General features: G+C 39.8%; 2 protein-coding genes across 3 annotated transcripts; both read left to right on the top strand.

Annotated features, from left to right (window-relative positions):
- The first annotated feature begins 1,606 nt into the window (after positions 1-1,606).
- On the top strand, positions 1,607-6,795 carry LOC104934097 (coiled-coil domain-containing protein 14). The gene is made up of 12 exons (XM_010749680.3): positions 1,607-1,696; positions 2,313-2,358; positions 2,452-2,610; positions 3,466-3,577; positions 4,236-4,286; positions 4,560-4,637; positions 4,722-4,778; positions 4,909-4,968; positions 5,646-5,710; positions 5,804-5,933; positions 6,295-6,359; positions 6,482-6,795. The coding sequence occupies exons 2-12, from the start codon at positions 2,336-2,338 to the stop codon at positions 6,669-6,671; spliced, it is 990 nt and encodes a 329-aa protein (XP_010747982.2). The 5' UTR covers positions 1,607-1,696; positions 2,313-2,335; the 3' UTR covers positions 6,672-6,795.
- A 630-nt stretch (positions 6,796-7,425) lies between these two features.
- On the top strand, positions 7,426-19,360 carry slc24a6a (solute carrier family 24 member 6a). Of its 2 annotated transcripts, none has more exons than XM_027282672.1 (17): positions 7,426-8,199; positions 8,412-8,504; positions 10,312-10,388; positions 10,500-10,574; positions 11,102-11,186; positions 12,133-12,236; positions 12,328-12,402; positions 12,919-12,944; positions 13,051-13,104; positions 13,203-13,339; positions 13,627-13,796; positions 15,499-15,766; positions 17,151-17,317; positions 17,437-17,551; positions 17,786-17,898; positions 18,332-18,397; positions 18,557-19,360. In XM_027282672.1, exons 1-17 carry the CDS (start codon positions 8,091-8,093, stop codon positions 18,665-18,667), a joined length of 1,845 nt encoding a protein of 614 aa, XP_027138473.1. In that variant the 5' UTR covers positions 7,426-8,090; the 3' UTR covers positions 18,668-19,360. The 2 variants fall into 2 exon arrangements, with proteins under 2 accessions (XP_027138473.1, XP_027138517.1); XM_027282716.1 differs by having other exon boundaries at positions 7,429-8,199; positions 13,627-13,715.
- The last annotated feature ends 2,072 nt before the right edge of the window (positions 19,361-21,432 follow it).

Genomic DNA, 21,432 nt, shown 5'->3' with positions numbered 1-21,432 from the left:
TTGTGGGATTAATGTGAGTGAATAAGTCAACAGTAACAGGACTCTGTGACACTGGTAGCATCTGCATTATTCTATTCCGCCGTCTGCTATCTTATGATTTAATCTTAATATCTTAATCTGAATTAGACTAACTAATAATAAAAAGAAGAAGAATTTGATAAAGAGGAAAGATGTTCTCAAACTAGCCGTTAAATGTGATCACGATTCATAGAATCAGAACAGAATGTATTCATTTATTTGTATTAATACAGATGATTTACATGTATAGAACATGTACCAAAGAGTACATAAAATAAAAAGAATAATATTAATGTTACAATCTTACACTAGAGGGCTTGAATATACAAAAATATTTTTTTAATTTTAATATTTATTTTTTGCTCATTGTTTTAGAGAATATCAGCTTGAATAAATGTGTTGCTTTAACTCTGATAATGACTTCTTACCAGTGAACCTACATTTGTGGATATGTAATATGTCCTTTATAATAATCAGATTAATGAATGAACACACAGGAGTAGAGCAACTAAAAATAAAGGAAACAGAAGTCAGCCCAACAGTTTTGTGGACAACAATACCCGAATGGACGTTACACGAAGCAAGTGTAGATCTAAAAATATGGGACATTAAAAGAAGAAATAAAACTGTGGACCTGGTACAAGAATTTTATAACTATATAGATGAAAAGTATGGGGAATATATGTACTTATATACAGATGGATCAAAAGAACCAAAAACAGGAGCAACACGTGCAGCAGTAGTGGTTCCTAGTCATAATAGCAAAGTATTAAAAAGAACTTCAGATCATTTAAGTGTATATGCAGTGGAACTATGTGCAATAGTATTGGCAATAGAATGGGTGGAGGACAGGGTGGATAGGAAGATAATCATATGTAGCGATTCAATCTCATCACTCTTAAGCATTAAAAACAGAACAGCAAAAACACATCGGGAAATATTATATGAAATAATGTTGAGAACATCCAGATTAGCACAGCAGGGGAGGGAAATAACATTCATGTGGGTACCAGCCCATTTAGGAACACAGGGGAATGAAAAAGCAGATCAAATGGCAAAGGAGGCAGCAAAGAAAGAGGAGGTGGAAATGAAAGTAAAATGATCAAAAGCAGAAGGGAAAAGTTTAATATGGAAAGAAATAATTAATCAATGGAAACAATATTGGAAAATCCAGGAAAAGGGGAGACATTTATATAAACTACAAGATGAAGTAGGTGGGGTGTTGTGGAGGTCTCAGAGTGGAACAGGTGACAATGAGCAGACTAAGAATAGGGCACATAGATTGAATAGCACACTCAACATAATAGGAAAACATCCAACTGGTCTATGTAGCTGTGGGGAGAGAGAGAGACAGTGGAGCATGTGATGGCTGAATGTCATGGATATGAAAGGGAGAGGGATGATGGCAGGGTTGCGGAGGACAGGAGCAGTGGTTTCAAAAGTATAATAGAATGTGGGAAATGTAGAGAAGGGAGGAAAATCATACTGGGATATGTTGTTTTAACTGGGTTAATAAAAATAATTTAAAAAGGAAATCAAGTAGTAAAGAAGTAAAGTCCAGAAGAGGGCGGTGTATGCATGACATGCTCCGTTTCCATGGCGACACAGATTCTTCAGTTAGCGGTTGGTTTATGAACAGTTGTTGTCCTCCTGCTCATTGTTTGCTAGTTACTCACCGGTAAGATACTTTTGTTGTTAATTAATTAATTAAAGCAGTTTATTTTGTAATTATTGCTCAACTTAGGACTTGTTAAACCTTTGGCTTTGGTTAACGTTATGCTAGCCAGCAACAAGAGGCGTTAACTAACAGTCAAACATGAAATTATGTCACATATTTGCATTTTTAAGCATTTTTTGAGGTTACCGCGATTCTTCCAGCTATGGAAAGTAATATAACATTTAGCTACTTTAAAGAAAAAAGGCTTTTTAAAATGTTAGCTCAGGCTGCATGCCAAATTAGCTTTCAGAGATGCTAATATAAAGGGCAGGCGGGTTTTTCAGCCTTATGAACTAGGATACATTAATCATAATATCTCACATTTTCTTAAATCTCAGGTTAAATCAGCCTTAAAAGACTGGATGAAAATGACTAAACTATTGTTACTGTCTCAGTATATTTGCACATCTCATTGCAGGTAAACACAGGCATGCAAGAAGTAAATAAACACCTTTAATTTAAATTTGTCTGTTTACTTCTTGCATGTCTGTGTATATACTCTATACAAAGTGTTGAAAAATGAAAACTTTATTCTAAAAAGCTGTAATCTTTATGGTCATTTTTGAGGACTCAACAGCACCAGAGGAACAAACCATCAGGATGGACGTTGCAGAGGAAAATAAGTGAGTGATAGTCACTGAACAAATCCTTGGTTGAGTTACACAGTTACACTGCATGAAGCTTTTTCTCTGGTGTGTGTGTGTGTGTGTGTGTAGGACATCAGAGGAGATGCTTGAGAAAATAGCTGAGCTGGAATACAGTCAGAACATGCTGAGGGACCTGAACGCTCAGATGAGACACTGGCTGGAAGTTGCAGATGAGGAATTGGCAATGCTACGCTCAGAGAATGCCACACTCAAAAAACAACTGAAAGAGTAAGCAGTCACACATGTATCTGTGTTTATCAGCAGACTATCAAACTTAACACTGCGATCAATAATCTATAATTCTGTTTGATCTCCCTGCTGCCTTGGATAGAGTCAGTCTCTTCTTTCTCGAGCATGCTGTTGGCTCACCTAACACAGTATATGATATAATTTCATTTTTTTTTTTTTTTTTAATCTCTGCACACCAACCACAAGGTTCCACATTTTATTCTCTTAATATGCTTCATTGGACTCTCAAAACTTTGGGGGTTTTTTTCTTTTTTATCTATCACTGACCGATGCTTCTACCTTCCACTGAAACCTGGGGATGTATGCTTGTTCAAGTTTGTGTTGAACTATATGAGAAAATAGAATTCTGGATGGTTAATGGCCGTGCATTTTCTGTAACCGCTTATCCTCATCAGGGTCACGGTGGGGCAGGATCCTATGCCAGTTGACTTAGATTGATTGGCAGGGTACAACCTGGAGAAGTCGCCAGCTCATCACAGGCCACATAGACAAACAACCACTCACACTCACATTCACACCTACGTCCAATTTAGAGTCACCAAGTAACCTGTTAAGTGCATGTTTTTGGACTGTGGGAGGAAATCGGAGTACCAGGCGAACTTCACACAGAAAGGTTCAAACCTTATTGCTGCAAGGGGACAGTGCTAACCATTGTAACACCATGCCGCCTGGCTAAATACTCGCCACTGCTAAATAATAAAAGACAAGACATGTCATCTTTTTGCCCTATGTCCTTACCTTTAACTGATTGTAACTAACTGCAATTATTCCTTTGTTTGTCTTTATTCATTTCATATTTTTGTTGAGATTGTGCATGTTTTTGTGTGTTTGCAGTCTTGAGAAGTTCGTCAATGAAGCACAGCAGGTTGAAGCAGAACCTATCAGTACCCTGCTGGCCGATGAGCTCGATGCAAAGAGAAGCATTGAAAAAAAGATTGAGAAATTGGTGGGGAGGCCCGAAGTGTTATTGTGTTTCAGTCAGCCAGTGTTGCTGGCATTCATTGTTGATTGTATCCAGCTATAACTGTGAATTAAGTTCAGATGGAGAAAATGGTGCTTTTAAGACCACGTAAGCCGCTGTCATGCTTCATCCTTTACTTTCTTTTACTTCACATACTTTTTAGTGTTAAATTGTCTTTTCCTGTATTCTAATCCTCAATGCAATGGCATCTAAGGTCCAAATCCATGCAATAACACTGTACTTTATGTCAGTCGTTTTACCTTTTAGGCATTTTTGCCAAGAAAAACAACAATTCCTCTCCAAAATGTTTCAGATTCCTGTTAAAATTATGTATTTCATCAGAAATCATGGATCGCAAGTTTTTACATTTGTAATCATAATATAGCAGAAAGATGCCAACTATGGTTTATTACTGTACAGCATATTAACACCCATTTATGTTGTTTTTTTCTCCAAAGCCTCCGACATTATAAACAATATCCAATTAGTTTCAAGACTCACTACCTTTCACAGTTAGTGAAACTGATTTCAGTTCATCTCTGCCACCACAATCATGACACAACATTAATATGTTAACCCAGCTGTAGTTATACAGTCGATAGGATGATTTCATTTTAAATATCTGTTCTCTCTTCTCACACAGGAGAAGGAATCCACCGTGTTAAAGGAACAAAATAAGAAACTATCTGCAGAGGTACGATGTCTGTTACTTTTCAGTTAGAAATGATACAGAAATTGTCCAGTGTGTAAGGTTCAGGGAGCTCTGAAATTCAAACTCATATAACTGAAAATCAATATAATATTCATATGCCTGTTTTCATTCATGTATAATTACCCGAAAAGAGCCTTTTATGGTAGAGGAAGCATGTTTCGTTTTTGGCCACTGTATCGGAGGCGAGTGGTATTCATTCGGTTTCAATCTGCAGCCTCACTGCTGGACCTTTAAACACCATTTTGACTTTTTCAGCTCAAGAGCAGCCAGCAGGAGGATGAACAGGACAAGATCACCTTAAGCAAGTTAAGGGCCACACAGCAAACCCTCAAGGTAACAACATGGATTTAACTTTTTCTTCATGTATTCTACCAGCGCTTGCATTAGTCATTGGTCATCACTCTTGTGTTTTTTCAGCATGAAATAGAAGAGGATCAGATAGAGCTGCAGCATAGGGATGATGTTATTCATAAGGTAGGAAGACAGGAGAGACATTAGTACAAGGGAGTGACCAAAGCATCTCTTTTTGTAGTTTTGTGTAAATATCTTGACAGTTCTTTCATTATGTCGACATCACATTTACCTGTGTGTGCGTTTGTAATAGCTAACCCTGCAGATAAAGCACATGAAGGAAACAGAAGACGAGTATTTGAACATAACACAGGTAAATCTCATCCACTTGTTACTCATTCATCAAAGGACCAGGGTGTAGGATTTAGTGACATCTAGTTGTACGGTTGCTGATTGCAACCCCCTAACCTCACGCTCTCCCTCCTAACGCGAGGAGACACTCATTCTGTTTAGTTTGTCCTTTCTGGCCCTCGTGTAGAAACATGGCAGGTAAACATTGTAGACTCTGTGAAGAGAATGAGCAGCATCTGTAGGCTATCAAAGTCTCATTCTAAGGTTACAAAAACATTAAAAATATATTATTTTCATTGATTAGTGCACTAATGAAAAGATAGTTATACATGTTATGTTCTATTTCTGACATATTCTGTAAAAAGAGCCCCCTAAATCTGACATACTGGACTTTTAAGACCTTTATTTTGACACTGCTGTATACAATTTGAAGATGAGGTAACTCCTTATTTACCATATAAATTCTTTAAACTAAGATAGAAAGGTAAATTCGTATTCAGATGGAAATGCAACACATTGAACTCCAAAGGGACTTTGTTCTCACAGTTTTAGCTAATAAATCTTATGAGGGCAATGAAAACATGAGTTAAAACAAATATACAAATATCCAGCATCACATGTTTACAAGCACAGTATTCACTCACCTACAGACCACTGTCAGATAAAGTCTTCATGTTCTGAGCTGTTTCTCTGCTCCAGGATCTCAGGCTGACAAATCAGAAGCTGAGGAATCAGTTGGAGGACAGACAGGATCAGGCATCATTGTAATACTGCACACAGAATCCTTATTGTGATACACACAGTGAAGTAATCTGTCTGCGCTCATGCTGTACTGTATCTCTGCTGTTTGTTTCCAGTGCTAATCTAAATGACCTGATGGAAGAAAGGGAAGGATCGCCCAGTCCACCTTTGTCCTTCGCAGAGGAAATTAAGCTGCTGGCCTCTTTAACTGAAGTGAAATCCAGCAACTCCACAGATCTTAAAAATGTTTGTCTATGTTTAAACTTTTTATCTTCAGTGCACATAAAATACATTAAGTTTATAGTTTATTAGGTACAACTAGTAAAAACCAATACAGACAACACTCTGGCAGTAAATCCTACTCTCATGCTGTAATTCACGGCCCTGTTGAATTGCATTGCTTCAGTTCTTTCCCCATTTATATCAATATAGCAAAACCGTTCACCAGCGCCACAAACTTCATCTTCTAAATGGATCCTACATCCTGTGCTTCCACAAGTGAGCACTAGAGTGTGGCACTACAAAGCTCAGATTAAAAAAAACAGCAGCTTTGTGACTGTAGATACATGTAGAAATGAGATTAGTGACGTCTGTACTGCTTCTGCAGGAGGATACCGAGGCCAAGGAGCTGCTGAAATCTCAGAGTCTCGCAGTAAAGCTTCACACTGAAAGGTACTTGACTTTTCATCATAAAGCAGCTCTGGTACTTCTGTGAATTTTCAAACTTCTATATAGCTTATGTGTTGTGTTTCTCCTTGCATCTCCTCATTCATTATCCTTGTGTTTTTGTTAAGGTGTCAAGGTGTCCTGGGGACAGTGGTCAAGTTAGCAGGACTATTTGCGCTGTTTGTCTTCCTTGTCTTTGTTTTGGGCACTGTGGCTTTAGCAAACTGTGAAGACATGTTTGACAACTCATGGAGAGGTCTATCCATGGCATTATGGCCCTACTGCAACCTGCATTACGTGGCCTTACCTCCTTTTTGATCTAAACCTCCTATAAACATGTTACAAGTTTGAAAACTATTAAAGCTCCTTTTTCATTGAAGATATTCTTACATTGTAACAGTACAAGCACAGGTTCAAAATAATAAATTTCATGATGAATAAACTCCATTAGCGTCAGTTTGTGCATGTTGGCCCACTGTCACAGCGTCATGAGTTAGTGAGAGATATCCATCCATCCATTATCTGTAACCGCTTATCTTCATCAGGGTCACGGTGGGGCTGGAGCCTAGCTCAGCTGACTTAGGGTGATACAGCTCATCACAGGGCACATAGAGACAAACAACCACTCACATTCACACCTACATCCAATTTAGAGTCACCAATTAACCTGTTAAATGCATGTCTTGGGACTGTGGGAGGAAGCCGGAGAGAACCTGCACAGACACGATATGTTGCATGAAAAACTTCATGCTCAGTACAATCAAAAAATATTATTATTATTACCAACGTGAATTAAAATGGGTTGTTTAAATTATATATTTATATTTCAACTCTACAATACTAAAACGCCCATGTACGCCAAGACTTGTTTTGTTGAAATTGTTTCTCCTGTTGAAGCACAAAAGACATTTTGTACTAAGATGACAAAGAAGTTGCTTTAAAGTGAACTTTTACAGGAAACTGTTTATTTCCCGCTGTAAAACTTTATTCTTATATTTTCTATGGATGACCTCACCAGGCCCCTGAACGCTACGCCAAGTTACACCATGACAGTGACAGTTTGTAGAAATAGCTTCGAGCAGTCACTTTGTACACTTTGAATCAGATTAACCCATCATATCATCATCAGCATCATTATTATTATCATCATCAGGAGGTTGGTCTCCAAGCTTCACTACAGCGTTGTAAACGTTGCTATATACTTTTCACATTTTGAATCACACGCTCCAGTTAAAGTGGATGCATGCCTTCCCGTCTTGCCAGTCTCTCCAGTCGCCCCACCCATCTGAAGGCGCTCCCTGGTGGTCTTGTCTGTGACTCCTGCAAAACACCTCCTCCCAGACGGAAGATCATAAAGAGGGGATTATATTTAGGGCAGGAGGGATGTGAGGATGATCTGGATCGAGGGGTGTTTTTTATAAAGCTGCTGGCTGATGATTCATTGTCTTGTGCGTCTCTGCTGGGCTCTGACCGTGTGGATGTGGATGTGGATGCTGCGTTGGTGCTGACTGACCGGTGCTGGATGCTGATGTCAGGCCGAACCTATCCAACATCCTCCTGTATCGTGGATGGAGCCCAAAACTAAAATAGCTGAAAGACGATAAATCGGAGGTTAAAAAGAGATACAGAGAGAGCAACAGGACAGTTTGATCCAGTCTGAAAGCGACGGGCTGGTGTGCGGAGGACCCACAGCGGCGGCGACATGTTCTGAGCGGAGATCCGGCCGCGGCTGGCGGGATGAAGGCGCCGAGGAGACCGAGGCAGACGCGGCTCCTCCCGCGGTTTTGCGTCTCTGGAGTCGGTCTGCTCGCAGCCGCCTGGATCTTTTCCTTCAGTGATGTTACAGGTGTTTCTCATGACACTTACATATTTTCATCCCCACTAAACTAATCCTTTACGTCAGTAATATTACAGTATTACAGCTGCACATCAGACGAAAGAAATATGATAGAAGTTTCATAAATGTTATGTTAAACTTGCTGTATTTCACTCATATATAGTATAATTAGTCATACCACTGTCTGCTGTATGTATTCATATGTTAATCCCTCATTTTAGGCTCCCATGGACCAACTGTGGATCATAACATCTTATCCAAGAGAGAGATCATCCAGCTAAAGGACAACCAGAATGAGACTATTTCTAAATCTGGTGAGACATTTTCACATGTGTGCATGTATGTATGAGACAGGAGAGAAAAATTACACTCACTTGTGTGCACGTTAAGGTGGTCTGAGGACCCTTAAAACCATTAACAGCTCTAGATGGAAGCTTGTGTTTGGATATTCAAGGAGTAATTGATCTAAAGTCATTGTGATAATCTTAGTATCACCAGTGTGTGTGAGTGTGTTGTGTGTCGGGGCAGTGTGAGATCGTGCAGCCTCATCTGTATTAATCTGTTCAATCCAAGTCTATCTCCTCCTTGCATCGATCTACCGCTGCACCTCATCTTTCATTTCTTCAAACTCTGCACACCTAGATGTTTAAACACAGTTAGGCCTTTGAGGGGACTCGGTTGCTAGGGAACTGAATGCTGAATTTGTGGTTTGATGGTGTGTACATCTGGAGCTGTTCAAAGTGTCTGCCCTGTCGTAATGACGTGCTGATTAGTAGCCTCTCATCAGCAGTACCCTCACCGCTTGTGTATAATTGGATCTATTTGGCTGTTCGAAAGACAGAGAGAGAGAAACAGTGACAACATCTTATGGTCTGATGTGAGATGAAGAGATCTACACAGATTGAGCTACATATATGGAGCTGCCTCTGGAAAATACAGTTGAAGTCTACAAAAATATTTTCTTCCTGTCAGTGCTATTTTCAAGACCACCACCTTGTTCTTGAAGACAAAAAACTAAATCATGTGACAGGTTGTCATAAATACCACACCATATCTGTATCTTCATCCCTACACGTGATGCGTTGCCTGCACAATGTGGCCTCTGTGCAGGATCTTATCCACTTTTGTCACACTTGTTTGTTTGTGACCTTTATCTTCAGTGGCAGTTTTTTAAACCCTGACTCACAACTCAATCAGAAAACCTTGCGGGGGAAGTCACTTGGGAGGTATCTTGTCAGATTATTGTTTTGCGCTGCCACATAATAATTTTTTTATGCCGCAGTGTGTCGTGTCATCAGCTCAGGTGCACAACAGTACAGTTTATCAAAACATACCTTTATATTTGGAGAGAGGAGATGGTGATGCATTGACAAACACGGCCAAATTAGATGCCTCTGAAGGTTCACTTGACTTTGGAAAAGAGTTGTCAGTATGAATATGAATATGAATATGAGTGTAGCTGGCATGAAATCACAGGAGTGAAAAACTCAATTATAATGCAACTGAATAGGTTTAGTCAAATGTTAACCTCGAGCTTACTTGGCCCTTGTTGCTAGGGGATACAGCAGGACACACATCGAACAAAGCAATACGCAAACACATTTCATACATGCACACACAAGTGATGGAAGGTTTAGGATAGAGCTGTAAATATGGACTATTTTCAATCTTGATTAATCTGCTGCTTATTTTTCTCTATCAATCAATGGAAAGCTCAAAGGCAACAGTAAGACAATGAATGACAAGCAAGTAAACTTTATTCGTAAAACACATTTCATAACCGATTTTACAAACAGGAAGAAGAAAATGGAGAGATGAAGAAGAAACATATTACACAAGAAAACACAAGGAGAAATAAGTATATATATATAACCCACAAAGTAAACATTATGGTAAAGAAAAAGGATTTGAGCACTAATTTGACATGTCTGGAGGTTTTTTCCCAAGTTGAGAAGCAACAACAGCAAAAGCATTATCACATTTAGCTTTCAGCTTTTACCTTGGTACACCTAGAGGACCTAAGGCTCTCCTCAAAGCTCAAATGACACAATCAATCAATGAATCCACTTGTTGTTGTGGTCATACACCATAAGGATTGCTCTCTGTCCATCTCTCCTCCAGCCGTCAGTGATTTTCCCGAAGACATCTTCACTCTGGAGCAGAGGAGACACGGAGCGGTACTCCTTCACGTTCTCTGTGTGAGTATTGGCCACAAGTTGAAATAAAAGAAGCTTCATTTTGTTGCAAGTCACAAATAAACACACATGTATAGGTCATGGGACTAATCGTGTATCTCCTGTATTTCACAGGCAATCTACATGTTTCATGCGCTGGCCATTGTGTGTGATGTTTACTTTGTGCCATCACTGGAAAAAGTATCAGAGGTATGAACTAAAATCATGTTTCAGAAAATAATATCAACCAGTTTTGAGTCTACAAGTTGATAGTTGTTGTCTTTGTGTTCCCCGGATGTTACTAAAGCATCTGTATATTTTGTTTACTTCCAAATCTTCCAAAGACATTAACCAGCAATGCTATAGTACATCAGTACATAAATCTTTAATAACAAGCTACAGCTGTATTATTTGGTCGTAGAAAACAATGCACAGTCTGGAGAAAATAGTGCACTTGTTGGGAACTATTTTCAGTTGCGGATTAATACAGCATACAAGGATTGACTCAAATTGACCAACAGTGTTCATGTTCATTTTAATAAAGTAACATATCAGCCAGTTAAACTACAGCTCATTTATGTCTTGACACAAACAAACAGTGGAGTATATCAGGCTTTTGACACAGTAAGATCAATCTATTGATTTAGGATTTGCTGATAGTCAGAAAAATGTATAATATCACCAGCTTTATCATTTTCTGTCCTTTAACTTCTTTAAACTCTCTAATTGTCCTCCAGAACCTCGAGCTCAGTCAGGATGTTGCTGGGGCAACCTTCATGGCAGCTGGGAGCTCCGCCCCCGAGCTTTTCACCTCTTTGATTGGTCAGTACGGTTCGTCTAACTCGCTCTAATGGATTAGCTCCAATGATTGCTCCATCAGTGCTCCAGTTACCTGCAATCATATGAATCTTCACCTGATGAGGACTGAGAAAAGTCAAGTGTACGTCGGCAGAAGCACTGATTGAGCAATTTAAAGCATTCAGTAGGCGTGAATAAAGACAGCTAGAAGAGATGGAAAGAGTTTCATTTCATGTTGATGGTTTGCCAACATACTGACGAAATACTTCCGTGGCCCAGATGTTCTCACATAAAGCATTTTTTTTTGTCTGTTTGTTTTAACAAAGCGGTCATTGTTCCAGTAATCATGGATTTAGATGAAAAATACACTTTGAATAGAAAAGAACAAAGAAACAGTATTATTAAAAATCCAGGCGTCGACATCAATGAGACATCAAAGTTTGAAATTTAGACAAGAGAAGGCTTGTTGCTGGCAGCATTTGAAAACTGTGGGCCAGACATAAAACGTAGATGAAAACAATCACACATGTTTTTGAAATGTGAGAAACTAGAACACTATTGGGGATTTATCCTATACGATGTGTTGAAACAAATGTGTTATTGGGATTTGTGAGAATAAAAACTTCCAAATCCCTGTGGCTTAAGGACATTTTCTCATATATCGCTGAAATAATGTGTTGTATTCATGAAGGACAAAAGGCTGGCTTTGATACGCTCTGGAGTGACTTAAGGCAATATGAAGTAAATATCCCATAATCAGTAGCAAAAGATAAAAGACATCTGCCCAGCTCCTCTAGTTATGAACCGAAGATCCAATATTTCTATCCGGGGGAAGAAATAGATACCATGTCTGACTTTGTGCACTTTTATGAATTGGAGGGAGATACACTATCATTTCCTACATATTGTCACATTAAATTCATTTTTGCTAATGATTTATGGCTTAACCTTTCCCATTCTGTGTTTTTAGGGGTGTTTATCACAAAGGGAGACGTCGGTGTTGGAACTATCGTGGGATCAGCTGTCTTTAACGTGCTGGTCATCATCGGCATCTGTGGCATTTTTGCTGGACAGGTACACACACTGTGTACACAATGATCGTATGATTACATCGTACGCTGTTTACTTGCATTACTTGTACTGTGTGTGTGTCTCCTTTCTGCAGCCCATCTCTCTGAGCTGGTGGCCTCTGTTTCGTGATGCTGTCTTCTACATCCTGTCCATTGTGGTGCTTATCCTGGTGAGAAATCCTCCAGTTGAAAAGAGCACTCACACTGGGCTCTTTGTTTGGCAGGAAATTAATTTTGTATTGTGTGAAACATTGGAGCAAAAAAAATCAATTTGCTTTATCCCAGCCAGAACTGAAAGTCTAGAGTAAATGAAGTGCAATATTCACTTTAACACCTAAATGTACAGCTCCTGCAAACTACAGTACTTATGGCAGCAGTACAGACCCAACTCACTTCATAGAATATCAGTGTTGGGATTGATACTTAGGACATAATCATTCATTATCTGAGACATAAACATGTATCAAAACTAAAAAGCATTAGGTTCTTATAGACTTGTCCAGAATAAACTTTTCAGCGTTCTCAAATACATCTTTTGCTTTTCTGTACTGCTATTTCCTGGTATAAGCTGGTATAAAAGTGCTCTGATGTCCTATAGTCAATCATTTTTTTATGCTCTTTTGATAAGACATGTAAACAGTGACTTTTTGAGGTGTAATAAAAGTGTATTTAAATTTTATTTGCAGGTGATCTATGATGAAAAAGTCATGTGGTAAGACTGTAATGGAACTTGGATATCAGATCAGTTTGCACGATAGATGGCTGTCATGTGATAAATGTGGTATTTATGGATCTGCGTTGGTGTTTGCATGTTTCAGGTGGGAGACAATCATCCTGATCTCTATGTATGGAATCTACATAATCATCATGAAGTGAGTCTCTGTCTCCCCCCTCTCGTATTTCCATCTAGCACACACTCTATACACACTAAAGATGCAATATCCTTGTGTGCGTGTTGTGTCTTGTGTAGGTTCAACAGATCTCTGTACAGCCTGGTAGAGAGACACTGCAGCAGGGCAGGTCAGCCGTGTCTGAGCAGCCTGCGACGGACGACTGCGGTCGGAAGCATTGGAGACTGTGATAACGACATGGTGCCGCTGAAGCCAGGTACAGGAGCTTGTGTTTGTACATCAAACACATCAAAACGTTCCCATTGTCTCTGAGCAGCATTCAACAGACCTAGTGACACAGTTTAAGCTGCCAGTCAAACCCCTTTTTGTTCCCCTGTGGATTTCCAGCAGGCTGAAATAGAACTAGACCACTTTGATAGACACGATTTCCTCTCCACTTTTTGTCTCTCCATCACTCTGTCCTCTTTGTCTTATTAAACTATCGTCTCCTTTCTGCTGTTTTCTCTCGCTAACCTTTGTCCATCTTCCTCGACTTTTTCCCAGATTCATGTGTGGTGGCCGGCCAGGATTCAGGGGTGGTGATGGTGGATGAGATGATGAACCTGCACCCCCACCAACTCTCCTTCTCAGAGGCAAGCCTTCGTCTTCTCATCACCCCGCATTTCCCCCCCTTCACCCGCCTGCGCATGGCAGGACGCATGGTCATCAGCGAGGTACACTGCACGCGCTCAAATCCTTCACATAACATCAAGTTCCCTGGGTTGTTTCGGCTAGGTTGGTGGGTATTTAAATGTGCACATGCGGGATTTTACAAAGCAATATGATGCTGTCAAGTTCACAGGGACAAAATGGTCAAATTACCATAAATATAATGAAGAATCATCAGGCTCACCCTTGTGTGTGGACTACTAGCTACGGTTACTTAATTGGGTGGCACTATTAAAAATTAATGAAGTCACTGCAGCACCACAGGCTGTAACAGCCAAAAGGAACAGCTCGTCTCCATGTTATGATTAGTTTGTGTGGCGCAATCAGTTGTGATTAGAAGTTTGAACTATTTTAACTTTTTGAAGCTCGTGTGTTCAAACCAACAGAAATAATTTTTGTAAGTTTTCTGTATCTTTATTCTTTTGTAATACAGACGAAAAACAACCACAAGCATTTCATCTGAGGCCTCTCTCTATTATTTGATATCATTTATTTATTTCGCTTGTTTGAGTTATTCGTTTGTATTTTTATTATTTGTGTATGTGTGCAAACGTGTGTGGGCTTTATCATGTCCAATCATCCGACAATAATACAAACCTACACAAAACTATTTAGATTAAAAAACATGAGCGAAAATGCAAAGAAATATAGGAAATGTAGATAAAATATATATGAATGAAATATAAATGATAGTTTTAGCATTACTGTCTTTTGGTTTGGTTCTTTAGTTTTTAGTTTCTTCACGTTTCTGAGTATGTTCAAATAAAATCAGTCATATTCGGTCATGGAGCTGTGGGAAGTGATATTTCCTTGCGTTATCATGAACGATTTCATACACCCGGCACTGCACTTACCTGTTTATAACAGTTACAAACACTGTGCCTGCACACTCAGTACGACATCAGCTGAAATGTTTCAGTTTTTTGCATGACAAAAGAATAAAGATGCAGAAAATATGAATTTCAAACCATGATGGAGGCCAATGTGTCACATCACTGGTTTCCTTCAACCCTGTTATTTCTTTTAATGTTGCTTCTTTTAATCCTCCTACAATCTGTCGTTATGAGATTTTCCTGTAGCTCCATTTGTGCTGGAAGAAAAGTCGCTTTGAGTTCAGAGGCGGCCATTTCAACTTGGTAATGCTGTTATCAGTTTATGACAATTCGATTTTTAGTTGTCATATTGTTCAATTTGGTAAAGATCTATCTAGACGAAGATACTCACAGCTCAGTTTTTGTACATAAGGTTGCAGGTAGACAGAACGATTTGTGCTCTGCTGTCGTTACTGTAGATGGATGCCATCCGATAAACCCACACACACACACACACACACACACACACACACACAGACTGCTGCCTAATGCATAATATTACCCCAAACACAAAAGCAACCAAGAACTCAATCTCCCAAATCTGCTTTCTCACTCTCACTGCTCTCCTGCATGTGTGCTTGCCTTTTCCAGTGCCAAATTAAAGTGCGACTGCCAGCGCTGCCCCCTCTCTGTGCCGTGCCCCTGATCAGTGCTTTCCAAATCCCCTCTGGTGAATGTGCCTGGCTGCCTGATCACTCCTCCTGCCAGTTCTCATATTAGCTACAGTCAGATGAAGTCACTTCCATTAGCTCGCTGCGGTGTTTCTCATGTTCTTTTGTTTTCTTCTTTTTTTTTTATTTTGCTTTTTCTTTTCCTCACTTCACCCCCCCCCCAGAGGCAGAGGCTGATTCGGGCTCGAGTTGGCCCAGAGGAGGCTGGAGCTTCAGGGGAGGAAGGTTTAGGTGCTAACGGGGCGTGGGGGAGGGAGAACGGGACGGTGGCCGAGGGAGACACGCAGCCGCTGGATGGAGAGAGGGAGAGTGGTAAAGAGATGGGGGTGGATACAGGTGGAGGGGCACAGCCTAAAGAGGAAGAGGAAGAAGAGGAAGAGCAGGAGGAAGGAGAGGAGGAGGACGCTCCTTTCAAGCCTTTTGTCTTACCAGGTGAGAAGTGACATGAAAACAGGCTGAATGTTGTTGCTTAAATAAAATCTCAGATGTAATGTTTTTCCAACTGACATTAGACTTATCTTATTCCAACTTTGTTATTTACATCTGTTTTGAACAGAACAAATGGCCAAACGTAGATAATAGGGAAAAAAACAAAACATTTGTTTGAGAGTTTTTAATAGTTTTTAATGGTCCATCAGTTCTCTCTGTCCATATCATAGTTTTCTCTTTTGGGTCATATATTTTCAGCCATTTTTCTTAATGTTGTGTTTCTTCACATCACATCTGAATCTTAATTAACAGCTACACCTCAGAACCTCACAAACACATCCAAACATTACACCTAAAATAAAGAAAGTGACTCACATCTAGAGTAGATTTAACTCAGACTTGCTGTAGACACAGTTTACCTGATGCTTTTCGATCAAATTGTTCCAGCAACCTCAGGACAACAGGAACTAAAAGTCTAAAGAACCATGAGTTAATATTTTCTTTGGTCAAAATGTAGATGTAATGTTTCCCAATATGCTCTTCCACAGACGCTCAAGGCAGAAAAACACTAAATAAGGTGGCAAAAGAAATCAGTTTTAACAATTTTCTCCTTTTTGGTATTGCAAAGCGACACAAAGATTAGTCTTCATATTTGTTCAATAGAGGACTCAAACTCAGGAAAGAACAGTGAAAGATTTAGACGTCTGCTACACTGCCACAGGTCATGATTTGAAATTTTCAACAGCCGATATCTTTTCGTGTGTGTGTGTTGGCAGCTCTGTTCTATATTCACTCTGGCACACAGATGTGTGCTTTGATGCTTCTGTAGCAAACATTCCTCTCTCTTTTTTTCACGTACTTCTAATGTCTTCCAGTGTGCTCTAACCTGGTTTATTGTTAATGGAGCTAATTAAAAAGCGACTCAGAAACACGTGAATAATTTAGAAGTTCAGACGAATCTGTAACGATGCCTGTGGGGAAACAAATGTGTGTGCATGCGCACGGTGCACAAGTGTTTTTTAGCAGGCGCTGCTGCCACACATGAAGCATGAAGTGCTAACAAATATGAACTTTATCATCAGATTTACACAAAACTACACTCTCACACTACACACTCACTCATTTAAATAAAAGTCTAGACAAAAGACGACTATTTGAGCTCGCTGCCTGTCAGAAAATCTTTAAGTTTAAGGTCTTTAAGGTCAGCATTATTCTTTGAATCCAATCTGTTGTTTGAATAGTGGGAGATCACCATGGGCAAGTCATTTCAGCTATCTGAAATTAAGAAAGAAAGACAAGATAGCTGAAGAAAAAACTGCTGCAGCACATCCTGCTGCTACTATTACTACTACTACTAATGTGTGTGTATGTGTGTGTGTTTCTTCAGATCGTTGGTGCGTGTGTCTAAAGTGGCTGTTCTCTTGGCCCGTGAGCGTCGTGCTTTACTGCACCATCCCAGACTGTAGCCAGCCACGGTGGGAGCGCTGGTACCTGCTCACCTTCCTGTCCTCCACTCTCTGGATAGCCCTCTTCTCCTACCTCATGGTCTGGATGGTACGAAACACACTAGTGCAAGTGCACACACACACACACACACACACACACACACACACACACACACACACACACACACACACACACCTTGTCTACACTTTACCTGTGTTTCTGTCTAGGTGACCATAATCAGCTACACACTTGGAATCCCAGAAGTCATCATGGGCATCACTTTTCTAGCAGCCGGCACCAGTGTCCCTGACTGTATGGCCAGCCTCATCGTCGCCCGACAAGGTATGTGTGTGTGTTTAACGTGTCTCAGCACATATTTATACCTTTTATTAAAACTATTTATAAAACCTAGCGCCAAGCTATTCAACTGCAAATTCAACTGGACATAGTGTTTAATGTGTTTTACAAGAAAAGGAAAGGAAAAATTGCAAACTGCATGTGTAACCTGATGTTGGATGACATATTTTCACATGAATCACATGTTTTGTTTGTCCGTGTGTCACATTCGTGTTGCAGGGATGGGTGACATGGCCGTGTCTAACTCCATTGGCAGTAATATCTTTGATGTGCTGCTGGGCCTGGGCTTCCCCTGGGCGCTGAGGACTCTCATAGTCAGCTATGGATCAGTGGTAACACCAGCTGCTTAATATCTTGACCCATGATCTTAAAAACATGGCGGTATCCTCGTGGTGTTTTTCAAACACAGGTGCACATGTTCAGGGTCGGAAACTTTCCTCTTTGTCAGAGTTGGCAGGATTTGGATTAAAATAATAACAGCTGGTTTGATTTCCAGCAGGGCCCTTTGTTCCTCCCCCTGTTTCCTGTTACTGTCAACTGTCCACTGATATAAGGGCAAAAATGACGCCCCCAAAATAATCTTAAGTCTGAATATTCTTCAGCATTTCAAAGAAGAAATGAAGACACGTCTCTCTGTTTGAATTATATGTGAATATAGTCAGTAAATTATTGTATTTAACTATAAAACGACACCTCGGTTGATCAGAATGACCTTTGTAAGTGATTTTAAAACAACATGAATGATCTTTCATCTTTATTTTTTAGGTGACCATCAACAGCAAAGGCTTGGTGTACTCAGTGATTCTCCTTTTGGCCTCAGTCACACTTACCGTGAGTAGATCTCCAACATCAGCTGCCAGTTCTTCATCACCTATGATTTACATCTTATCTTTCTGAGAGCCCTTCACTCTTCACCACCACTCTGTTTTTAGACTTATATTTAGATCCGTGCAACAGGAACTGAAGCTGTCTCTCTCTTTCTCTCCTCAGGTCCTGTGTGTCCATCTGAACTGCTGGCGATTGGACCGCAGGCTGGGACTCTGTCTCATTCTGCTTTACGCCATCTTCCTCCTCTGCTCCATCGGATTCGAGAGGCTGTAGAGGACACACATTTCCCACATACACACAGTCGTACAAAAGGAGGCACAAACAAGTGTTTTCCACCTTCACTGCTGCCATTATTAATCAAATGTACGGACAGATGAATTTCCATTTCATTTCAACAACAGCTGCCTGGAAGCTGCATTGATTACCTTTGATAAACAAGTATTTTACATAGTTTTGTACCGAGCACCTCCAGCCCAGACTTTGTGAAATCAAAGCCAACTGATAATGCACTATGTCTCACAAAACATTTATAAAGTATTGAATTTGTATCCTGAAACCAAGAATATTGTCTAAGGAACCCCAAAGTGTGTTAGTTTACTTATTAATACTGCCACAAGTAACCTCAATGACCAGATGATAATACATGTAAGTTTATATAGTTGCTTCTCGTTGTGTGCAGTTATGTTACGTCAAGTTTTTGTCGAGTTTTCATCACGCCTTTGTGTCTATAGTTGTAAACAGCATAGCATGGCTGATCATCACGCTGCAGATAATTGCACTAAGCCACTGTTGTCTTGGCCTTGTACAGAACGTAGCCCTCCTTCCTTTCCAACAAGCTTCCCAGCACAGAGGTGGTGTTTATGTGCTGGAACAAAGGCGACTGTATGTCACAAGGTGTTTTTGAGTGTCTGTGTTTGGAGAGAGCTCTTGGGTGTATGTTGTTGAGTGCAATTAAAAATGTTTTGTTCTGTGAGGTTTCTCTTCTGCTCGTATGTCAGTCTGTCTGATTCTGCACTTCAAATTAATTAATGTGACACAAATCACATTTTAAGAGTTTGGTTGAGTTATGAGTTATTAGTTAGGAATGAATTACATTATTACCATTATCATTACATTTTATACGATTAGAATACATTTATTTCCCCTCACATCATCACCATCATCATAACCTTTATACACAGTTGGGTTTAATGTCCTAAAAGGTGATGACTATTTATCACACAATAGAGAGAGGTGAACTTATTATTTTAATATGATGTGCCAGAACTTAATGTCACATTTAATTTGAACAGTTAATCAGGATTCCTCCGCCGCCTACCATCAACACTTCAAAGCTGAACTCAATCCAGTTTGCACAGCAGCTTCTTCACTGATAAACTCTTCTTTAACTCGTCACTGAGACACACTGCTAGATCATCAGAGCTGAGAATACAACTTGTATTTTTTACACACTGGTAATACAACGTCCTCATCACATGAGCCACTGTCCCTTCAGCAGCAGAAGACAACCATAGCTGAAAGAGGACGTAGATGTAATCTCACTACGCTACATGTTAAACAAACCAGTGTGGAGTTCAGAGTCACATGGAGCTGAGAGGCTGCTACCTGCAACGCTCCAGCACCAGGGACAGATCCACAGCCTCCAGCAGGCGGGAGAGAGGAAGCTGTCAAAGTGCTGAAGCCACAACACACACATCACTGCTGCCTTCATCATCTAGCTCATTGACTGAGTAGACAAAAGCCCGGTGGTAGATCAAACTGAATCTTTGACTCCTCTGAGTAACAGTGTGTCTTTTACATTGTGTCCCAAAACACACACACACACACACACACAATATGTTAACTGTAAAGTAAATGCTGAAGATGTGCTGAAGACTTTGATTTAAGTGATACCACAGTGTAGGAATTTAGTAAATTAAGCTGGTGTCATCTGTATTTAGGAAAGCAGGCGCTGGTCTGATCATTACTATGGTAACCAAGGTCAGAGGACAGGGCTGTCTCACTCCCAATGACACAACAGATAAACAGGTAAATAACATAATGTCAAATAATAATTGTCAGGGCAGCATGTGTGTAGACTGATGACCAACTATAACACCTTATACTGTAGATGCAGATGAGTATGACTATTTATGGACACAGAGTAGTTGTGTCACTGTCCTGAGAGCATACAAATGAGTCAGACACGTAAATTGATAAATCCTCCATTATCATTGATCAAGATTGTAGTTAAGTGCAGTCAAGAGACAATGTGTTTATGCTCCACCACTGCATTATACAGTCTATAATGTAATCTATTTGTCACAGTACACCATTTTTTCTCTCAGAAATAGAAAGAATCTACGCAACTTCCCAAGAAATTGTACCATATGTATACCAGTAAGATCAAAGTATCTTTATAATGTGGTCTGCAAATTGACCTTCACAGAGATATTGATGTGTTTTTAAAGATGTAGTACTGTGACTGTCTCACCTCTGTCCAGAATTTGTTCAAAGATTTCACCATTTCCTTTGTGCATTAATACTTTGTAGTGGAGAGTGGAGGACACGAGCCAAACCTCCACCATGGAAAAAAAAACATAGTATTTAAACAGCACCTGATCACCACTGATCGCTGGATTGTAATTTAAAATAAGTTTAGCATTTTCTGAAATATCTTGTTTGAATATCAGCCTGCTATGTAGACACATTAATTCATGTAGTGCACACATACATGCATAATTAATTAAAATCTGACGTGAGATAGTAAGTAGAGGTGAAATGAATGGTTCAAACACTCTAAAAATTATGTCTCCCAACAGGAAATATTAGCTATTACGATCAGGAGAACGGCTTTAACACCAAATGAACTCGACAGCAGTCGACAATAAGAAATCTTCTTAGTAATAAACCTGCATCCTGCATGAACTGTCCATAGTTGACAAGGGTCAGTCTGTCTGGGAGAGACAATATTTTCTGAGGTGGTACATGGTATAAAACGTTTGAGACGCACTGATCTAGTGTGTTATATATTTCCAACAATTACAATGGACACATAA

Source organism: Larimichthys crocea, chromosome I (assembly GCF_000972845.2).
Source record: "Larimichthys crocea isolate SSNF chromosome I, L_crocea_2.0, whole genome shotgun sequence".
NCBI lineage: Eukaryota > Metazoa > Chordata > Actinopteri > Sciaenidae > Larimichthys > Larimichthys crocea.
Note: the sequence above shows the minus strand (reverse complement) of the source record. Positions and strands in the feature narration are given on the sequence as shown.

What these genes read in the sequence shown, in the direction of transcription:
- LOC104934097 (XM_010749680.3), top strand. Translation starts at nt 2,336, where the DNA reads ATGGACGTTGCAGAGGAAAATAA. An exon ending in AGTATTTGAACATAACACAG is followed by an intron (nt 4,969 to 5,645) that starts GTAAATCTCATC and finishes TCTCTGCTCCAG; the next exon opens with GATCTCAGGCTGACAAATCA. An exon ending in AGACAGGATCAGGCATCATT is followed by an intron (nt 5,711 to 5,803) that starts GTAATACTGCAC and finishes GTTTGTTTCCAG; the next exon opens with TGCTAATCTAAATGACCTGA.
- slc24a6a (XM_027282672.1), top strand. Translation starts at nt 8,091, where the DNA reads ATGAAGGCGCCGAGGAGACCGAGGCAGACGCGGCTCCTCCCGCGGTTT. An exon ending in CCTCATCGTCGCCCGACAAG is followed by an intron (nt 17,552 to 17,785) that starts GTATGTGTGTGT and finishes TTCGTGTTGCAG; the next exon opens with GGATGGGTGACATGGCCGTG. An exon ending in TAGTCAGCTATGGATCAGTG is followed by an intron (nt 17,899 to 18,331) that starts GTAACACCAGCT and finishes TTTATTTTTTAG; the next exon opens with GTGACCATCAACAGCAAAGG.